Source organism: Salminus brasiliensis, chromosome 9, assembly GCF_030463535.1.
Source record: "Salminus brasiliensis chromosome 9, fSalBra1.hap2, whole genome shotgun sequence".
NCBI lineage: Eukaryota > Metazoa > Chordata > Actinopteri > Characiformes > Bryconidae > Salminus > Salminus brasiliensis.
The window spans coordinates 20,629,313-20,645,205 of record NC_132886.1 but is presented as its reverse complement, the minus strand read 5'-3'; the positions used below and the strand labels follow the sequence as shown (position 1 = coordinate 20,645,205).

The 15,893-nt window shown below is 38.5% G+C and overlaps 1 protein-coding gene across 2 annotated transcripts in view; it reads left to right on the top strand.

Moving 5' to 3' along the window:
- Window positions 1–643: 643 nt before the first annotated feature.
- synpo2a (synaptopodin 2a) overlaps window positions 644–15,893 on the top strand; it is a 30,001-nt gene continuing 14,751 nt past the window's right edge. For both annotated transcript variants that reach the window (XM_072687790.1, XM_072687789.1), the window contains exons 1-2: window positions 644–744; window positions 13,681–13,832. In XM_072687790.1, the coding sequence (XP_072543891.1) occupies window positions 652–744; window positions 13,681–13,832 (245 nt within the window). In that variant the 5' untranslated portion in view covers window positions 644–651. The remainder of the gene's footprint in view (window positions 745–13,680; window positions 13,833–15,893) is intronic.

Genomic DNA, 15,893 nt, shown 5'->3' with positions numbered 1-15,893 from the left:
TTTAAGCTTTTTTTTTTTTTTTTCAAGTGAAAACTGCCTTTAAAAACATGTATTAATTCAGAAGATCAGCAAGATGACCCCCCCCCCAAAAAAAAAAAAAAAAACTAACGTCCAGTGTCTTCCAGTAACGTTAGTGTCTATATTGTTACCAGGCATACCGTCGATTTCCTTTAATATCTATTTAGATTTTATTGTAAATCTCTATCCAGTACTCCTTTTTTTATAATTTTCCACACCTAGATTAAGCCTAAACCTAGACTAACCACGTTTTAATGTTGAAACGCCACTTTCTTCCCAGTAAACAACCCCACCTGTGAAGTGTGGTAAGCCCTGTTATTAGAGCCAGCTATAACTGCTCTTACAAACTTCCTAGAAATCTTACCCGATAGTATCAATCTACCAAACTACCAGAGACATCACTTCCCCACAACCAAAAGCCCATTTCTGCTTCACGTTAAGAGTCACCTCCCTCAGCTCCAGCTCCAGCTCCAGCTGCAGCTCCAGCATGGCTCCAGGCTGGCCATGCCTCAGAGCAGTGACGCTGGAAGTGGGCTGGACCTGATGTGTTCTGGCCGCACACCTACCAGGAGGTCTCTCATATTGTGGAGAGCGCGCTTCATCGCTCGCAGAGTTCTGGGGCAGAGGGAGGGAATGGGCGCAGGGGATCACGCGTGGATAACGGGCTGGGGCTTTGGGCTCCAGCACAGCGGCACACAACCTGACTGTACCCTCAGAGTGGATCAGGTAAGTCTCTGATAACGCTAATACAAACAGGTCGACTTACAAACGACTGGAAACAACGATGCTCATCTGAAACAATGTTCAACAATAATGCGATTATTAATACTGACAATGTCTTCATTTCGGTGCCTGTACTGTATATTCTCTCTTTTTTGGCTTTTTCTGCCTGACTTGCTGCAGTTCTGGCTGACTACTTTGCTTTTTTATGACTTTATGTTGTACAGTAGAAAAAAAGAGTTTCAAAGAGCTTGAAAAACTTCAGTCGTTGTGGTTTTATTAAACTTGTTTACATATAACATAATCTTCTTTACATGCAATTTACATTTTCTAATATCCCACATCTGGTTGTGGTAGTTCAGATTCCTTGATGATCATGTTGAACTTGGGATGTAAGACTGCAGTGAGTGCACTAGAGACAGGTAGACTTACTGCCTTGTTTACCTCTTCTTGTCTCAATTGGGCTTCCCGGATCAGAAAGTTCAGCTTGCAAGTTCTGAGAAAAATTTTGAGAACACATCTTAGATGTAAGCTAGTATTTGTCTTTCGAATGTGAGGAGCTGAAAGCAGTGATGGAAGTAGTTACTGGCCCTCTCCATCACCCTCAAGCAGGGGCCCTTATATGGTAATGGCACAGCAGCTAGCTGGTCAGTGCAGTGGAGTCTGTCTGCGCTCACTCTCTCAGGGCTATGATCAAAAATCCAAACAAGTGAAAACTGTTAGGACTGGGGGAGGATTATTAATGGACTTTAGGGGTTAAGAATTGACGCAGAACTCAAGTATTTACACAAGAGCACAGCGGTTATGCAAGAGTGGCTTTGGTGGACGAGATAGTAAATTAGAGTGTGAGTGGACACATGTGGCAGGTTTTGTCGTTTTCCCTAATGGAAGTATTTCAGCCTGCCTGATTATTAGTGCTCATCAGAAACCCAAGGTCAGAAAGATCAGACTCTTCTCTTTATTACGTGATATCTTTTCAGTCAGTCGTTTACGGGACAGCATATGTTTTATTAAGGGGTTTAAATGGTACTAGGCTTGTATGTACAGTTCTAGGGTGTTTACATGATGTAGAAGTTCTTTAAACATATTAAAAATGTTCTCCACCTCCTTCCCCCATCTTATTTAGAGAAATTATTATTAAAGAAACATCACCTGAAAGATTTGTCTATGGCATCTCTCTGAATAACCCAGTTTGAACACATTTGTATTGATGTGTATGAAGGTTAATACTGTATAAGAGTGTATGTATAATGGTTGCTGAATCATTGTAACCCTCTGATGTCAGTATTGATGTTTTATTTGGCTTCATAATGTTATATTAAACACTAACTGATTCACTGTCTATATAATAGTCCCAATAGCTTTGCATTAAATGTAGTAGCATTTCTCAGAGCTTTACATCTAGATCTCAAGAGAACTTTGGTCCAAAGGTCAACAACAACAACACTGGATAAAGGAAATCTGACAGGCAGTAAAATGCTCTGACCACAAACATAGGGTCAGGCAGTAGTCAAGAGAACTGGCAAAAATAGTGCCCTAATATCAGCATAATAGTCAAATAGATACAGTAACATGCATGACATTCTTAGCTCCTGAATGCAGACCAGAGCTGCACAATGTAAAACATTTTTATGCACAGCTCCACAAAGTGTTTACGGCAAATATTGGGATGTTTCATAGTTCACAGTTTAATAGTGAGCAGTAGGTTCCTTATATCGTAGATGTGCTCCACTCTGAGTGTGACAGTTTTCAGTTGGCTTTGCCTTTTTGGATTAGCTCTTTTCCTCTTACCTTTCTCTTCTAAATTCCTTTAGACATTTCTTTAAGTGTTCAATACTTAAACTGCTCATTTGTTAAATTAAAAAGAGCAGGAAAAAAACATCTGTTGTTTCTCTGGACTCATTTTGGGGTTACATCAAACAATTTAATGACATTGTTTTAATGAATTAATGAATTGTGGCAGGCCAGAATTTCTTAGATTTCATATTAGGTTATGAAGAGTCTGAATGTGGTGTTATGGTAATAGATTTCCTTAATCCCTCATACCCCTAAGGCCCAGACATAGGACCACTCTTTAATTCCTCACTCATAATATGCTTTATTAATATCTGGACAAAAACTAGGGTTCAAGCAATGAAATTCTAACGTTATAATTGCAATGCCGGTATTGGGCATTGTTCTTCAGACCAGTAACTCTAAGGAGGGTTGCAAATAATTCCATGTTTAATTGGCTGTGTTTGCACACTTGCATTCCTTCAAGGACTTCTTTTTTCACCAGGTTGCTTTTTTGGATTTGTGTATAGAAGGTCTATTTCAACATGGTGTTTTTGATCTGCAATTATTGGTCCGCAAAGTGGGCCAGATTATGAACTGAACTTTCAACCTTTCCAATAAGACATTCTGTTCTGTACTTATTACTCATTAATTGGTTTCATGAGCATGGTTAATTACTATTTGTGAAGGAAAAACTATACCACCTTCTGTAACACAGTGTTACTCTATTTGCATCAGGTGCTCCCTTAATACTGTACAGTAAATGTACCCAGTGGCAGGTGAAGAAGTGCTCACGCCTGGCCAAGAGTTGTAAAGGTTCTTGGCTTTGGACATACAGTTCTAGGAAAATAACTTTAATTGGCAATAAGTCTTATATTTTGTGGTGTTTCTTTAAAATACTTTGCTCCAGAAGTCCATTTTGGCCCTCTGAGTGCAAGACTGTTTACATTTGCAAAATAGAGATTTAATGTCTCATTTATTTAGTCTTCCATGTAAGAACTGAAGCTTAAGCTGAGTTCTGTCTAATATAAACTACTAAAGTCTATGGTTCCACTTGGTCACCAGTGCTGTAAGACTGATACCTCACTTAATGATTCTACCCTGCTGCCATAACTGCTTGGGTTAGTAAAGCTGTCATCAGCATGTCATCACCACAGAGCGCGAATACTTTTCAGAAACACAAGCATTCCACTGACCTGGAAGTTGTCCAGAACAGAAAGCAAAGCAGCCTACAGACAGCAATGTAAGACAGCGTAGCAATTGGGCATTCGCTTAAACTAGCACATTTAAACACACTATTCTGGATGTCACCCAGCGCATTGGAACTCATATAAACAGGTTGTAGAGCAGTAATGTCATATGCAGGGATTAGTACTTAGTCTTTTTTAAATTCTGAATTCAGTTCACCATTGTTTTTCTAATTAGCTGATCATTAAAACGAGGTGAGTTTGGTGACTAATTGAGGTGAGTTCTGGGGACCCCTTGTTTGTATTCTAATGGAAAATGCTACTGTTAATAAGTCTAATGCATGCACAAGTGACTAGTGAGTAGTTACATTTACTCACTTATGAATACATAAGTCATATTTCAATTAATGCATATAAAATACCTAAATATCATGTTCTTGGGGACTCTTTTGAGGACGCTTGTGAGGTCTTTTAGGAGACTCTTTTTAGGTCTCTTTTGGGGACTCTTTTAAGGTCTCTGGTGTCTTTTGAAGTCTCTTTTGTAGATAACTCCTAAAGTGATGTGGTTGTGTTTAATAAGGGGTGGCAAGATAATACTATATTGTGGCCACAAAATATTATAGTGACAAAATAATGTATAACGTCCACACAAAATTACGATATATTATTTTATGATATTATTTTGTGGCCTCAATAAATGATGTTGTGGCTTTATTGTATTAGCTCATGGTCTTAATATTTAATTTCAAGGCCTTAACTTAACTGTTTACTTGTGGCATCAATATATTAATTCATCAATGCATTGCATCAATGTATTATGTAATTTCCGCAATGTATTGTCTTGTGTTGAAAATATAGTATTTCATGGGGTATCAATATATTATCTCATGGCCTCAGTTTTTATTTTTATGTAGCAACATCTTATTAAAACACCCACCATGTCACCTTAGGGGCCCTGTACTTTTGACACTTTTAAGATTTCTCTTATTTTATACCAGAAACAGTACACCAGAAAGACCAAATTACCACCTAACACACTGTAGTTCCTATGCTAATAGATGCTAAATGTTCTAAGAAATTTTATGTTCGTTAGATTATATTTTTATATTAATTTCTTTTAAGAAAAGGAATTTTTACGTTGAGTCACTGTAACACTGCATTTCCTTGACTGTAGTTCTATTTTATTGTATTTAAGCTGGGTTAAGCTTTACATGTGTACAAAAGTGAGAACATTGCAGCATGGCAGACCAGGCTAAGTGTAAAAGAGTGCATTCTCCTTTTCACGGCCAAGGCCAAGCACATGCAAAATTGAATTAAAGGCTAATTTAATTTCTCTGTAAAATTGTTCTCTGCTGCATCTGGGGAGCAGGCATAAAAATGGAAGACTGAAGCCAACGTACAAGTTAGCTACAGTATTTCTTCATTTATGGGACTGACAAAAACACTTAAGACTGTGTTCTTTGCAGCTGCTAAAGTTGCTAAACTGAAACTGGGATCAGTGTGTTGTCTCACTTCACTATTATATAAGCCTTGTGTGAGAACAGCCGTTTTAGCTGAGTGCTTAAATATTTGCCTGCACTCTAGTGAACACACTTGAAATGACGGAATGATGTTTCGCACGGATTCTGTGGGGCGATCCTGCTGCATCTGGAAGACATAACTTTACCTGACTGAGGATTTTTAAGGAGGTGAAAGGCTAACCTATCAGGGATAAAAACACCCGAAAAACGGCATATAGAGAACTTGAGAAATACCATCCGGGAAAGACCAGTGTTGATTATGATAAGCAATTTCAGATGTAGCCCTAGCTTTTCAGGGGGGAGACAGACCGTGAAAGGGTTGACATTCATTTTCAGGCTTGTGTTTGTGTGTGTGGGTGCATGCAGAAGACTGCCTTATAAGGCGTTTTTTTTTTTGTTTTTTTTTTTTGTCATCAGTCTTTCAGGGGAATTCTGGCTTCATCTCAAAGCTGCTGAAGTCATAACTCCTCACATTCTTAAAGATGCAGAACTGCCTTCACTTGCTTTGACTTTTGGCCAAAACAAATGTGGCCTTTGAAAGAAAAGTCTGTACCTGAGGTTGGATTCAGAACTCTGATATTAGCTACTGCAACCTTAAGCTTGACTTAAAAGCCTGTAAACATCTGAACAGACGAATTTCACAAGCTGGGTCATATGTTCTACTGTTCTCACTTTGCAGCTAGTTATGGGTTTCACCGTGTGTTTTTACTATACATCTCTGGATAGTATCACGGAGGTAGATCACACATTAGTTTATGTAAAATTCCACCATGTAAATACACTCAAAAGAGGGTGGACACTACTTTAATTAATGGGTTGACCTGGTCAGCTATAGGTGCTGTTGCTGTAAAGCAGGGGTGGAATACTTGTGTAATTGTGCTTCTGTAGTCGAGTATCAGTTTGGGAAATGTGTTCTTTAAAGGTGCCCTACTATGGCTAACTGTATTTACCTTGACATAGGTCAATAATGGAAGTTTGGTATCACATGAAGTGACATAACATGAACCTCAAACATTGTTGTCTCCTCCTTTAAGAGCAAATCCTGCATAACCAAAACAGGACTGTAAAACAGGTCAAATCCAAAACCACATAACTGTTATGCATAAGTCTTGACTAAACCTATTCACACACCCATAATTTACAAGAACCCGATGCACTACTAAAACCCTACATCTAAACCTGTATCACAGCAAAATGCAACAACCACTTTGGGGGAACACAGTGTTTTTATTACTTTGTTTTTTTAGACAGTCTTCGAAGAAGCAGCATGTGATGAAGCAAAAGCTGGGAAAGCAAGTGCTATATGTGCTAGGCTTAAAGCTAACCCTAGTCAACTGTTTTCACCATCTCTTCAGCTAGCTAACCACACCTTACAGGACAGGCTTTCAGCTTTATCCATTTAAATGAACTACATACATTTAAATGGACTAATGAGGATGCTGACATTACACACTCCCTTATATTAGTAGTGTTGAACATGCATCTGCACATTGTAGTAATACATATAGTCCTGCAATGACAGTGGCTTCAGTTATCCACTTATCACAGTTATATTATTACAACTCTTGCAAAATGCGGCTGATAATATGCATTAGGGCTGCATGATACTGAAAAAAATGACATTGCAACATTGTTTTTTCTGCAATATTAAAAATACACAGATACAAGAACAAATACACAGATAAAACTGGAAAACTGCATATAATGATTGCACATGGCAATTATTAGAAATGCTTTAACAGCCTAAATTACACAGTCACTACCACATTTCTACATCCATAATCAGCATTATGCCACCCTCAGACATCCAGTTTAATTTACACCCTGTGGCCCAACTGTATGCAGGCACTTCACTAAGAGCTAATGTAGGTTGTATAGTAGGAGCTTAATTTGCCAAAGAACACAATGGTTTGCTTTTACCTGCCCAGTGCCTGGAAGTGGTTAGCCAGAGAATTGAAAACATACCTCCCCAAATTTGTGAGCAAGAGAAGCAGCTGCTCTTCAAATACAAGTTGAATTTAGGAATTTATGTTGTTTATCCTTGTTGTTCTGGTTGCTGTTTTAAAGTCTGGCTGTTTTCTTAGTTACAGATGTCTAAAAGCTTCAAACCTTGAAGCTTTATTTTGTCCTTTTGATAAATTTTGATTGTTATTGTTGTATATTAAATTCCCAGCTGCCCTTTGGATTGTTTTAGGATGAATGGACCAAAATGGCCTAGCATTACATAAATGTAAAAAATAAAAATCAACTTATTTACCTCAAACTCATTATTAAACTAACATTAAGGAGGTTATGGAGGTTTATTTCTTTTGAAATGGCTATGTGATCCTGACAAATTTCTGCATTGCATTGATAGTGCTGCATACTGCAGTATGTTCATGCAACATCTCAATTGCCTGGACATACAGTGGTAAATGCAGAGGTAAAACCGGGATGCGTCATGATTAGATTACACTGGCAGTCATTTCTCAGATCACTGTTGTACACCAAAAAACATGAAACAGAAAATTAAGAGTGTCTATCAGCAGTGTGTAGGTCCTCTTCTGGTCATAACAGCCGTCTCACACCACTCTGTGATTATTTTTTTATAATATTTCATTGATCCAAATGAACTGTGCTTTCCACACATCCTTTACTGATGTCCACATACCACGTACCTCCTATAGTGGCGATTGTACTGATCATGACGTCACATGAACTTCCATCACTGGAAGAGCGGTGAGGCTGCTTGGTCTTGTCTGCATATCAAGTCATTTTTTTTGTAGTTCTCCACAAAAAATATAAAAGATTGATGACGATCAAGCAATTCCAGAACAGCTGCTAAACATCAGTGTGTCTTTCTGTTTGACTGCCAGTGTATGTGTGTTTGCGTTTGGTGAGTCATCTGAACAGACTGGATCATGTGTGATTGTGTGAGAAGGATTCTCCCAGTACACAGTTAACTCATTTTGAAATTGGTTAGATCAGCACTGTAAAGGCCAATATTAGTATCATTATCTGCTACATATACAAGGAATTGGTGAGTGCACACATGTATAACATGTTACCTAATATCAGGGTTGGGTAGTAACACATTTATACATATTACAGCATACAGAATACAAAAACAAGTGTAATTAGCAAAAAAAAGATTACATTACAGCTTTTTAAGGATTGTTAATCCATATACATTTTAAATAATTTGCAGTTGCTGACACTGAATGACCTGGTGTATGGATGGTCTATGGTTAAGTGTGATAATTGCACATTTGAATACAGTTGTAGGAATTGAATCGTCTATATAATCTTCTATAGATAATCGTCTATAATAAATTTCTAGATTTACAGAGTATATGCAAATTATACCATGTAACATGCACACTGGCTTTAATATCAAATCATTGTAATAATTGTACAAACTTGTTTAAGCTTAAAAGTCCTCGTACCACAAATATTGTGCAGCTAGGACTGAACCATAAACTGACACACATGCTCAGTCCAAATCAGGTTGTATTGTAACATACTCATCTCAAAGGTATTGAATGGAGCTTCAGAGAACGCAGCCCCTTCTTGACAGCTCAATGGGTCTTTTTACCCCAATAACGTCCGCTCGACGTATGATTTGGTGACCTTAGGCTCACGTACTGCTGCTTCAGAGCCATTCTATTGGCAATGCTTTTTAAGGGGTGTCTAAATACTTTTGGACATAATGTTTAGATTCATGCCTCAGGTCCATGTTGTGTATATGACCACCAACGGGCATGTGCAGCTTTGACATCCGCCTGTTCATCTTTGCTCTGTCCCACACAGTGAATAAAGCGAGTGTTTCTTCTTTCCCCTCCTTTTTTGGACGGAAGGCTGAGTGAGGGTTGATTCTGGCCGTTCAGGCAGGCCTCCGTTTCTGTTTAGGCAGTCACTCTGCACACGCTGGATCTATGAGAGATCCATATACGGCTGCCTAAACTGTTCCATTTACCCCTGCTGTTCCAGTTGTTAAGACACATCAGCCCTGTTTTATCACTCCTTAGTACACATAAAGAAGCCATATAAAGCCATTGGAATAATGCCCTGTTTTAAGGGGAATAACTGCTCCAGTTGTTATAGCTGAAGCTGCTGTAGTGACGTTATGGTAACAGCCTTTATTAATAACTCAATATTTAGCGTATTGGTTTTTTGAAAAATGCTCAGTGTAGTTACACTGCTGATAGTGCTTTAGTTTTCTGTGCACAAACTAGTGCTGGACGGTATGATGGTTCAATCCGGTTCAAAACATTTAGCAGATGCTCTTATCCAGAGCGACTTACAAAAGTGTTTTGCTATTTACCCAAAATTTATACTACCGTTCCGTTTCTTCCATACTGCAATACCGTTATGCAAAAAAAAAGGGCAGAGCTAAATTTAGAAGCATCACCAACAGCTCAAATGCTTCACATTGCAAAAGCATGGCTATCACAAAAACGCCCTTAGAGGACTAAACCAGCTCGCTTCTGCCGGCGAATTTTAAACTGCAATTACGGAGGAGAGGCACATGTCTTATACAGTAAATTAGTTTTACAAATAAGTTTTTACTCGTTCTCTGCTCAATGTCTCTCTCTCACTCTCACCACCCCCCCCCCCCCCCCACACACACACACACACACTTACTTGCAGGGTGCCAAGCACTTTCTGAACATGCTATAATAATGTTAAAATAAACCTTTCTGAGGTAAAACTGCACTTTGAACACGTCTTTGTTTTCTGAAGTTATATGAAGTTCAGTTCCAAAAACTTATAAAAAATATATGTTTTAAAGAATGCTGTAAGTGCAGGTTAATCTATTTATTTCTTTAGTTTTTCTGTCTATTTGTTTGATAGACACTTTTGTTAAATATGGATATTAGTGGTTAAGTTGGTCAGTCATTGTTCAATTTCACTGGCAAAAATGAATTTATATATACAGTGAGTCCAAGAAGTATTTGATCCCTTGCTGATTTTCTTCGTTGGCCCACTAATAAAGACATAAAGGCAAGGAAACAATTGGCAACACTTTGCGCAACAATGGATTCACATCCTGCAGTGCCCGAAAGGTACCCCTGCTGAAGAGAGCACATGTGGAGGCGCGCCTCAAGTATGCCAATGATCATTTGAAAGATGAACCAAGTTATTGGGAGAAGGTTTTGTGGTCAGACGAGACCAAAATTGAACTTTTTGGCCTCAACTCCACCCGCCATGTGTGGAGGAAGAAAAATGCTGCCTATGACCCCAAGAACACTGTGCCCACCGTCAAGCATGGAGGTGGAAGCATAATGTTTTGGGGGTGTTTCTCTGCCAAGGGTACAGGGCTACTTCACCGCATCACTGGGAAGATGGATGGAGCCATGTACCGCACAATCCTGAGGGACAACCTCCTCCCCTCTGCCAGGGATCTGAAAATGGGCCGTGGTTGGGTCTTCCAACATGATAACGACCCTAAACATACAGCAAAGGCAACAAAGGATTGGCTCAAGAAAAATCACATTAAGGTCATGGAGTGGCCCAGCCAGTCGCCAGACCTCAATCCGATCGAAAATCTATGGAGGGAGCTGAAGGTCAGAGTTGCCAAGCGACAGCCCACCAACCTTCATGATTTAGAGAGGATCTGCAAAGAAGAGTGGGCCAAAATTCCCCCTGGTGTGTGTGCTAAACTTGTGGTTAACTACAACAAACGTCTCACCGCTGTGCTTGCAAACAAAGGCTTTGCCACTAAGTATTGAGTGTGTTTGGCAAGAGGGATCAAATACTTATTTTCCTCATTGAAATACAAATTAATTAAAATATATTCTTTAAAATTATATTCTGGATTTTTGTCTTGATATTCTGTCTCTCCATGTTAGAATATATCTACCATTAAAAGTGCAGAAGGATAGTGTCTTTATTAGTGGGCAAACAAAGAAAATCAGCAAGGGATCAAATACTTCTTGGACTCACTGTATGTATATATATATATATATATATATATATATATATATATATATATATATATATATATATATATATCTTCAAATATCATGAGACTGCCATCTTAAGTCTTTAAAAATACTGTGACCACAGTACAGGATGTTTGCAGCTTCACTCTCAGCAAGTCCAGTTCCTCAGCCTGATCAGTGAAAAGGTTCAATGGAGCTGAATATTTAATGCTTATAAGGCTTGATGTTTCACTGACAGAGCACTGCCCTCTAGTGAAACAACAGAGACCATGCACTCCTACAAATAAAGGTACCAAAAGAGTTCTTTAGAGCAATGTCATAGAACATAGGTTCCCAACCCTGCTTTCAGGGTACCTCCAGTCCTGCACATCTAGGTGTCTTCCTACTTGAGTACGCCCACTTTAACATGGGAAGAGCTTGTAGCATGTGGAGCAGGGATTTTTGGGTTTTATATGTTAATGCAATAACCGTAAAAAAAAAATAATAGTACATTGATTTTAACAACATATCCTCATGGTCAGTTGGCTACAGCATAAATCTTATTTATTGTATAATATGTAACTTCACTACAGCTGAAAGAAGCAGTGAAGAAACATGTTTTCTGTCATACACCTATCAGCCATAACATTAATACCACCTGCCTAATATTGAATAGCTCCCCCTTGTGCCACCACAACAGATCTCCACTATTATAGACTCCATAATACCTCTGTAGATGTCCTGTGGTATCTGGCACCAAGACATTAGCAGCAGATCCTGTAAGTTGTGAGGTGGGGCCTCCATGGATCGCATCAGTGAGCCTTAGGTGCCCATGACCCTGTCGCCAGTTCACTGGTTGACCTTTGTTACACCACTTTTGCTACTTACTAATCACTACATACCGGACAACCCCCACAAGATCTGCCTAATGTTTTGGAGAAGCCCTGGCTCAGTCGTCTTGCCATCACAATTTGGTCCTTGTCAAAGTGGCTCAGATTCTTATGCTTGCCCATTTGTTCTGTGTTTAACACATCAACTTCAAGAGCTGACTGTTCACTAGCTGCCAAATGTTCCCACCCCTTGACAGATGCCACAATTGTTTTTACTTCACCTGTCAGTGGTGCTAATGTTGTGGCTGATTGGTGTTATAAAGAAAAGCAATACTAAAGGCACATTTCAGTAGAACTGTCCAGGCCAAGACCCACTGAGAAAAGTTCTATATGTGTTGGAAGTATATGTGCTGTAGGTAGCTACCTAGCTAGGTGGATGGATAGACAGACACACAGTCAGAGAGACTGATAATCACTGTAACATTCTTGTTACTTGTAAAATCTTGTTACATTAACTATCATGTTAAACATGTTTTTCCTTCTCTTGTAAAGCTTGTAAATTCCATAGACATAACCACCATGCTGGGTTTAGGACATGCTGTGTACTTCTAACATAGTAAATAATTACATATTACATAACTTGCCCATGTTAGTCCAATACATAGCAGGAACATTTCTGAGAACATCTCATTAAGGAGATGATCTAAATCTGGAGTCGTTTGCTAACTAAAGTAGAATTGACATATTTGATTGTGAAATGGATCTCTTTACCCTTGAGGCACAACCCACTATGTGCTGGACTGAAACACCTGGTGTGGACTGACCTAGAATGAAGCTGAGCATGTGAAAGTGTTATTTACAGTTTGGCTCAGGCGGCTGTGGCCTACACCCCATGCGTTATAATGTGGTCACTGCTGTCTAAAATAAAAAAGCAACCCAGAATGACTCATTGGGTCCTAGTTGTAGCTGTGCATAAATATAACTAAATGCGCTTTTTAAATATCTGATTGCTTTGTTTGGAAGGAGAATTGTCCGCGAGGATTGTCTAAGGTAGCATTAATTACTCCACTGGGAGGTCAACAATAGTTTATATTATATTGATAATGCTGCCAACATGTGTGTGTGTGCAAGTGTTTCATAAGAATAGACACTCAGAGTTTGTTGGGTTTTTTTTTAACATATGGGTTGCAATGGGGTGGACTGCTCTGAAATGGGTCCCAGCTCTGATTACAGGTAGCTGTAACACAACAATGCATTAGCTTTGCAGACCATCTTGGATGACCACCATTCAGGACTGATTTGTGATGTGCACAGAGTCAAAGTAAAGGTCAGTGTTAAATCTTACAGTAGACCTCCACTGTCGCTCCTCTATTCTGGACTGGCGGATGACGGACGTCTAAGGCCAGAAGCATTGTTTGGCCACGGAACCTGCAGCTGTTGTGCAGTGTAACATAGAGGCACTGGGTCTGAATGCTCACAATCAACAAGAGCTTGGATTGCAGAAGTTTTACTCACTGTACAAATAGGTCTATATGGTTTCACTTGTGTATCCGGAACCCAGCATAAAAAAAATATCAGATAGATTATTTCAGCTACCTTTTCTAACTTCTTAAATGTAGGATTAGCTCTTCTGAAGGATGTTCATCTAGAAGGCCTGTCTGTCCAGTTACCATCTAATATATCCCAGACTAACAGTGATCCTCTCTTGTGTCTGTGCTCTCTTCTCCAGGTTGAGGAAGGCAGCCATGCATACTTCACTGGTTTGCGTGAGGATGATGAGATTGTGTCTGTGAATGGAAAGCCCTGTTCCAGCCTCAGCCTTTCAGAGGTTGTTGCTCTCATTCAAGCTTCCACTGATGGTCTGGAACTACTGGTGAAAAGGTACTTTTATGGTGAAGCTGTGTAATAAATGCACGGTAAAGTCTTCCTTTAGGCTTTCATCAAACCCATCCCCTTAAACTATAAGATAAACCACTGAAGCGGCAGGGCCTGTCAGGGGCCTGCACTTGAGTTCCTTGCTCCAGTTGCTATACGTATATACCGTATGTTTTGGTATAGTATGGTAATTATTGATTAATAATTCTGTACATTAATAACCAGTCAATTCTTCTGGGTTTATCTGGATCTAGTAAACTGGAATCAAATGCTAAAATCTGATTTTATGTATTCATTGGGAGATGATGCCCCCCCTCCCCTCCCTAAGTTTTGATTGCTTATTTTATGGAGAAGAAGAACTGACTGATTTGACCTTTGAGAAAAAACAAATGGCAAAGCAGCTGCTTTGTGTTTATGACCCAAAAGTAACCACTTAACTCGAGAGAGCTGTCGGCTTCTGTTGGTGAATTACCAAAGGATTGTGCTAACAGAGTGGTGTAATGTAGAGCGTTCTGTTACACATGATTAATTACTGAATAGCTCATGTGTCTCTCCTCTTTGTTGTAATACTCTGTGTGACCTTACAACATACTGCATACATAAAGTCTGGCTCATTAAACACGGTGACCTTTCTCCCCGCTGTCTCATTTGACGCTTTTTATGACTTGCCATATTCTGAGATTGATTATTAATTTTGGGTGTATGAACTACAAACTATTGCAGAAATAATATAGAATATTTAAACAGGTAGTTTATAGTTCATTGCTTTAAACAATAATCCTGCCTCTATGTTGGGTATCTCATTTGACAGTTTTTAGCATAATAACATGTCAGATTTCTCTTTTATAGAAATGTTAGACTTTTGGCTCTGAACTGGAATATATTGTGCAATACAAATGATTAGATGCTTCATTTTAGCTAATTCAAAATAGCTCTATAATCATAAGTTATTTTTGTCTTTTAATCAGTTCTTCTTGATTAATAAAGTAAGACATTTTCTGATATGTAAAGAACAAAGCTGCAAATGTTGAAGTTTAGATTTTGCTGGTATCACAAACTACCTTTTAGAACAAGCAGGCATAAGAATATAAATGTATACTGGAAACTACTGTTCAAAAGTTAACATTCAGGGTTTGTTTGTTTGTTTTTGTTTTTGTTTTTTGTTTTTTTTTTGGGGGGGGGGGGGTCTGGGGAACTTGACTATTTAGTCTTATCTAATTTTACCCTCTACCAAGTTCTCCCCTTGTAACACAGGATGGACGAGGACAGTTGAACACGCTTAGAGAAGAACTGTGACTAATTCTGTCAACTAACAGATGCAAGTGTTGACTTGCATGGCGCTGAGTGATCCCACCCATCTTACTCACCCAATGAGAGTGAGGCCTATTATGTTCTCTTGGACTCCTGTAGACGGATGGCTGTGGCATCTCTGGAGATCAAACTCTTAGATAACTCACCCACACAGGACTCATTTGTCCCAAGAGGTTCTAAAATGAAAATCTGTATAATATATTTATTTCTATATAAATATATTATGCTATATATCAAAACTATATAGAGATAAATACAATATTACATTTTAAATAAAGAAATAAATAAAATACTGTAAAATATATTTATCTAATCATTTTTTGTTATCTGCCTCAAGATTTTTAAACATTCTGCATTCTGGTTACTCATTTTATTAGAATTTCACGCTTAATGCTAAACAGCTTCTTTATACCTATAAAAGATGCATAGGATGAGCGCAAGACAATAATTATTGTAACAATTTTCTGCAACAGAAAAGTTAATGTTCTTAAACGCACTTAAAAAAATCAAACAAACAAAAAAAACAGAAAAGTTTTTAAAAATGTATATTCCTCACACTTTAAATCCTTCTTATGGATGCAGTTCAGTAATGTGAATGTGTGTATGCGCATCCAGCAGCGCATCCAACAATAAGCCAACAATTTGTTTCTTTTATAGGAGGACAGAAAATGAATATAACCAATTGCACATTCTAATATGTTTTACTATAGCCAGTTTAGCCATGTACATTGCAAATACTTTGGAGACAGATTTTAA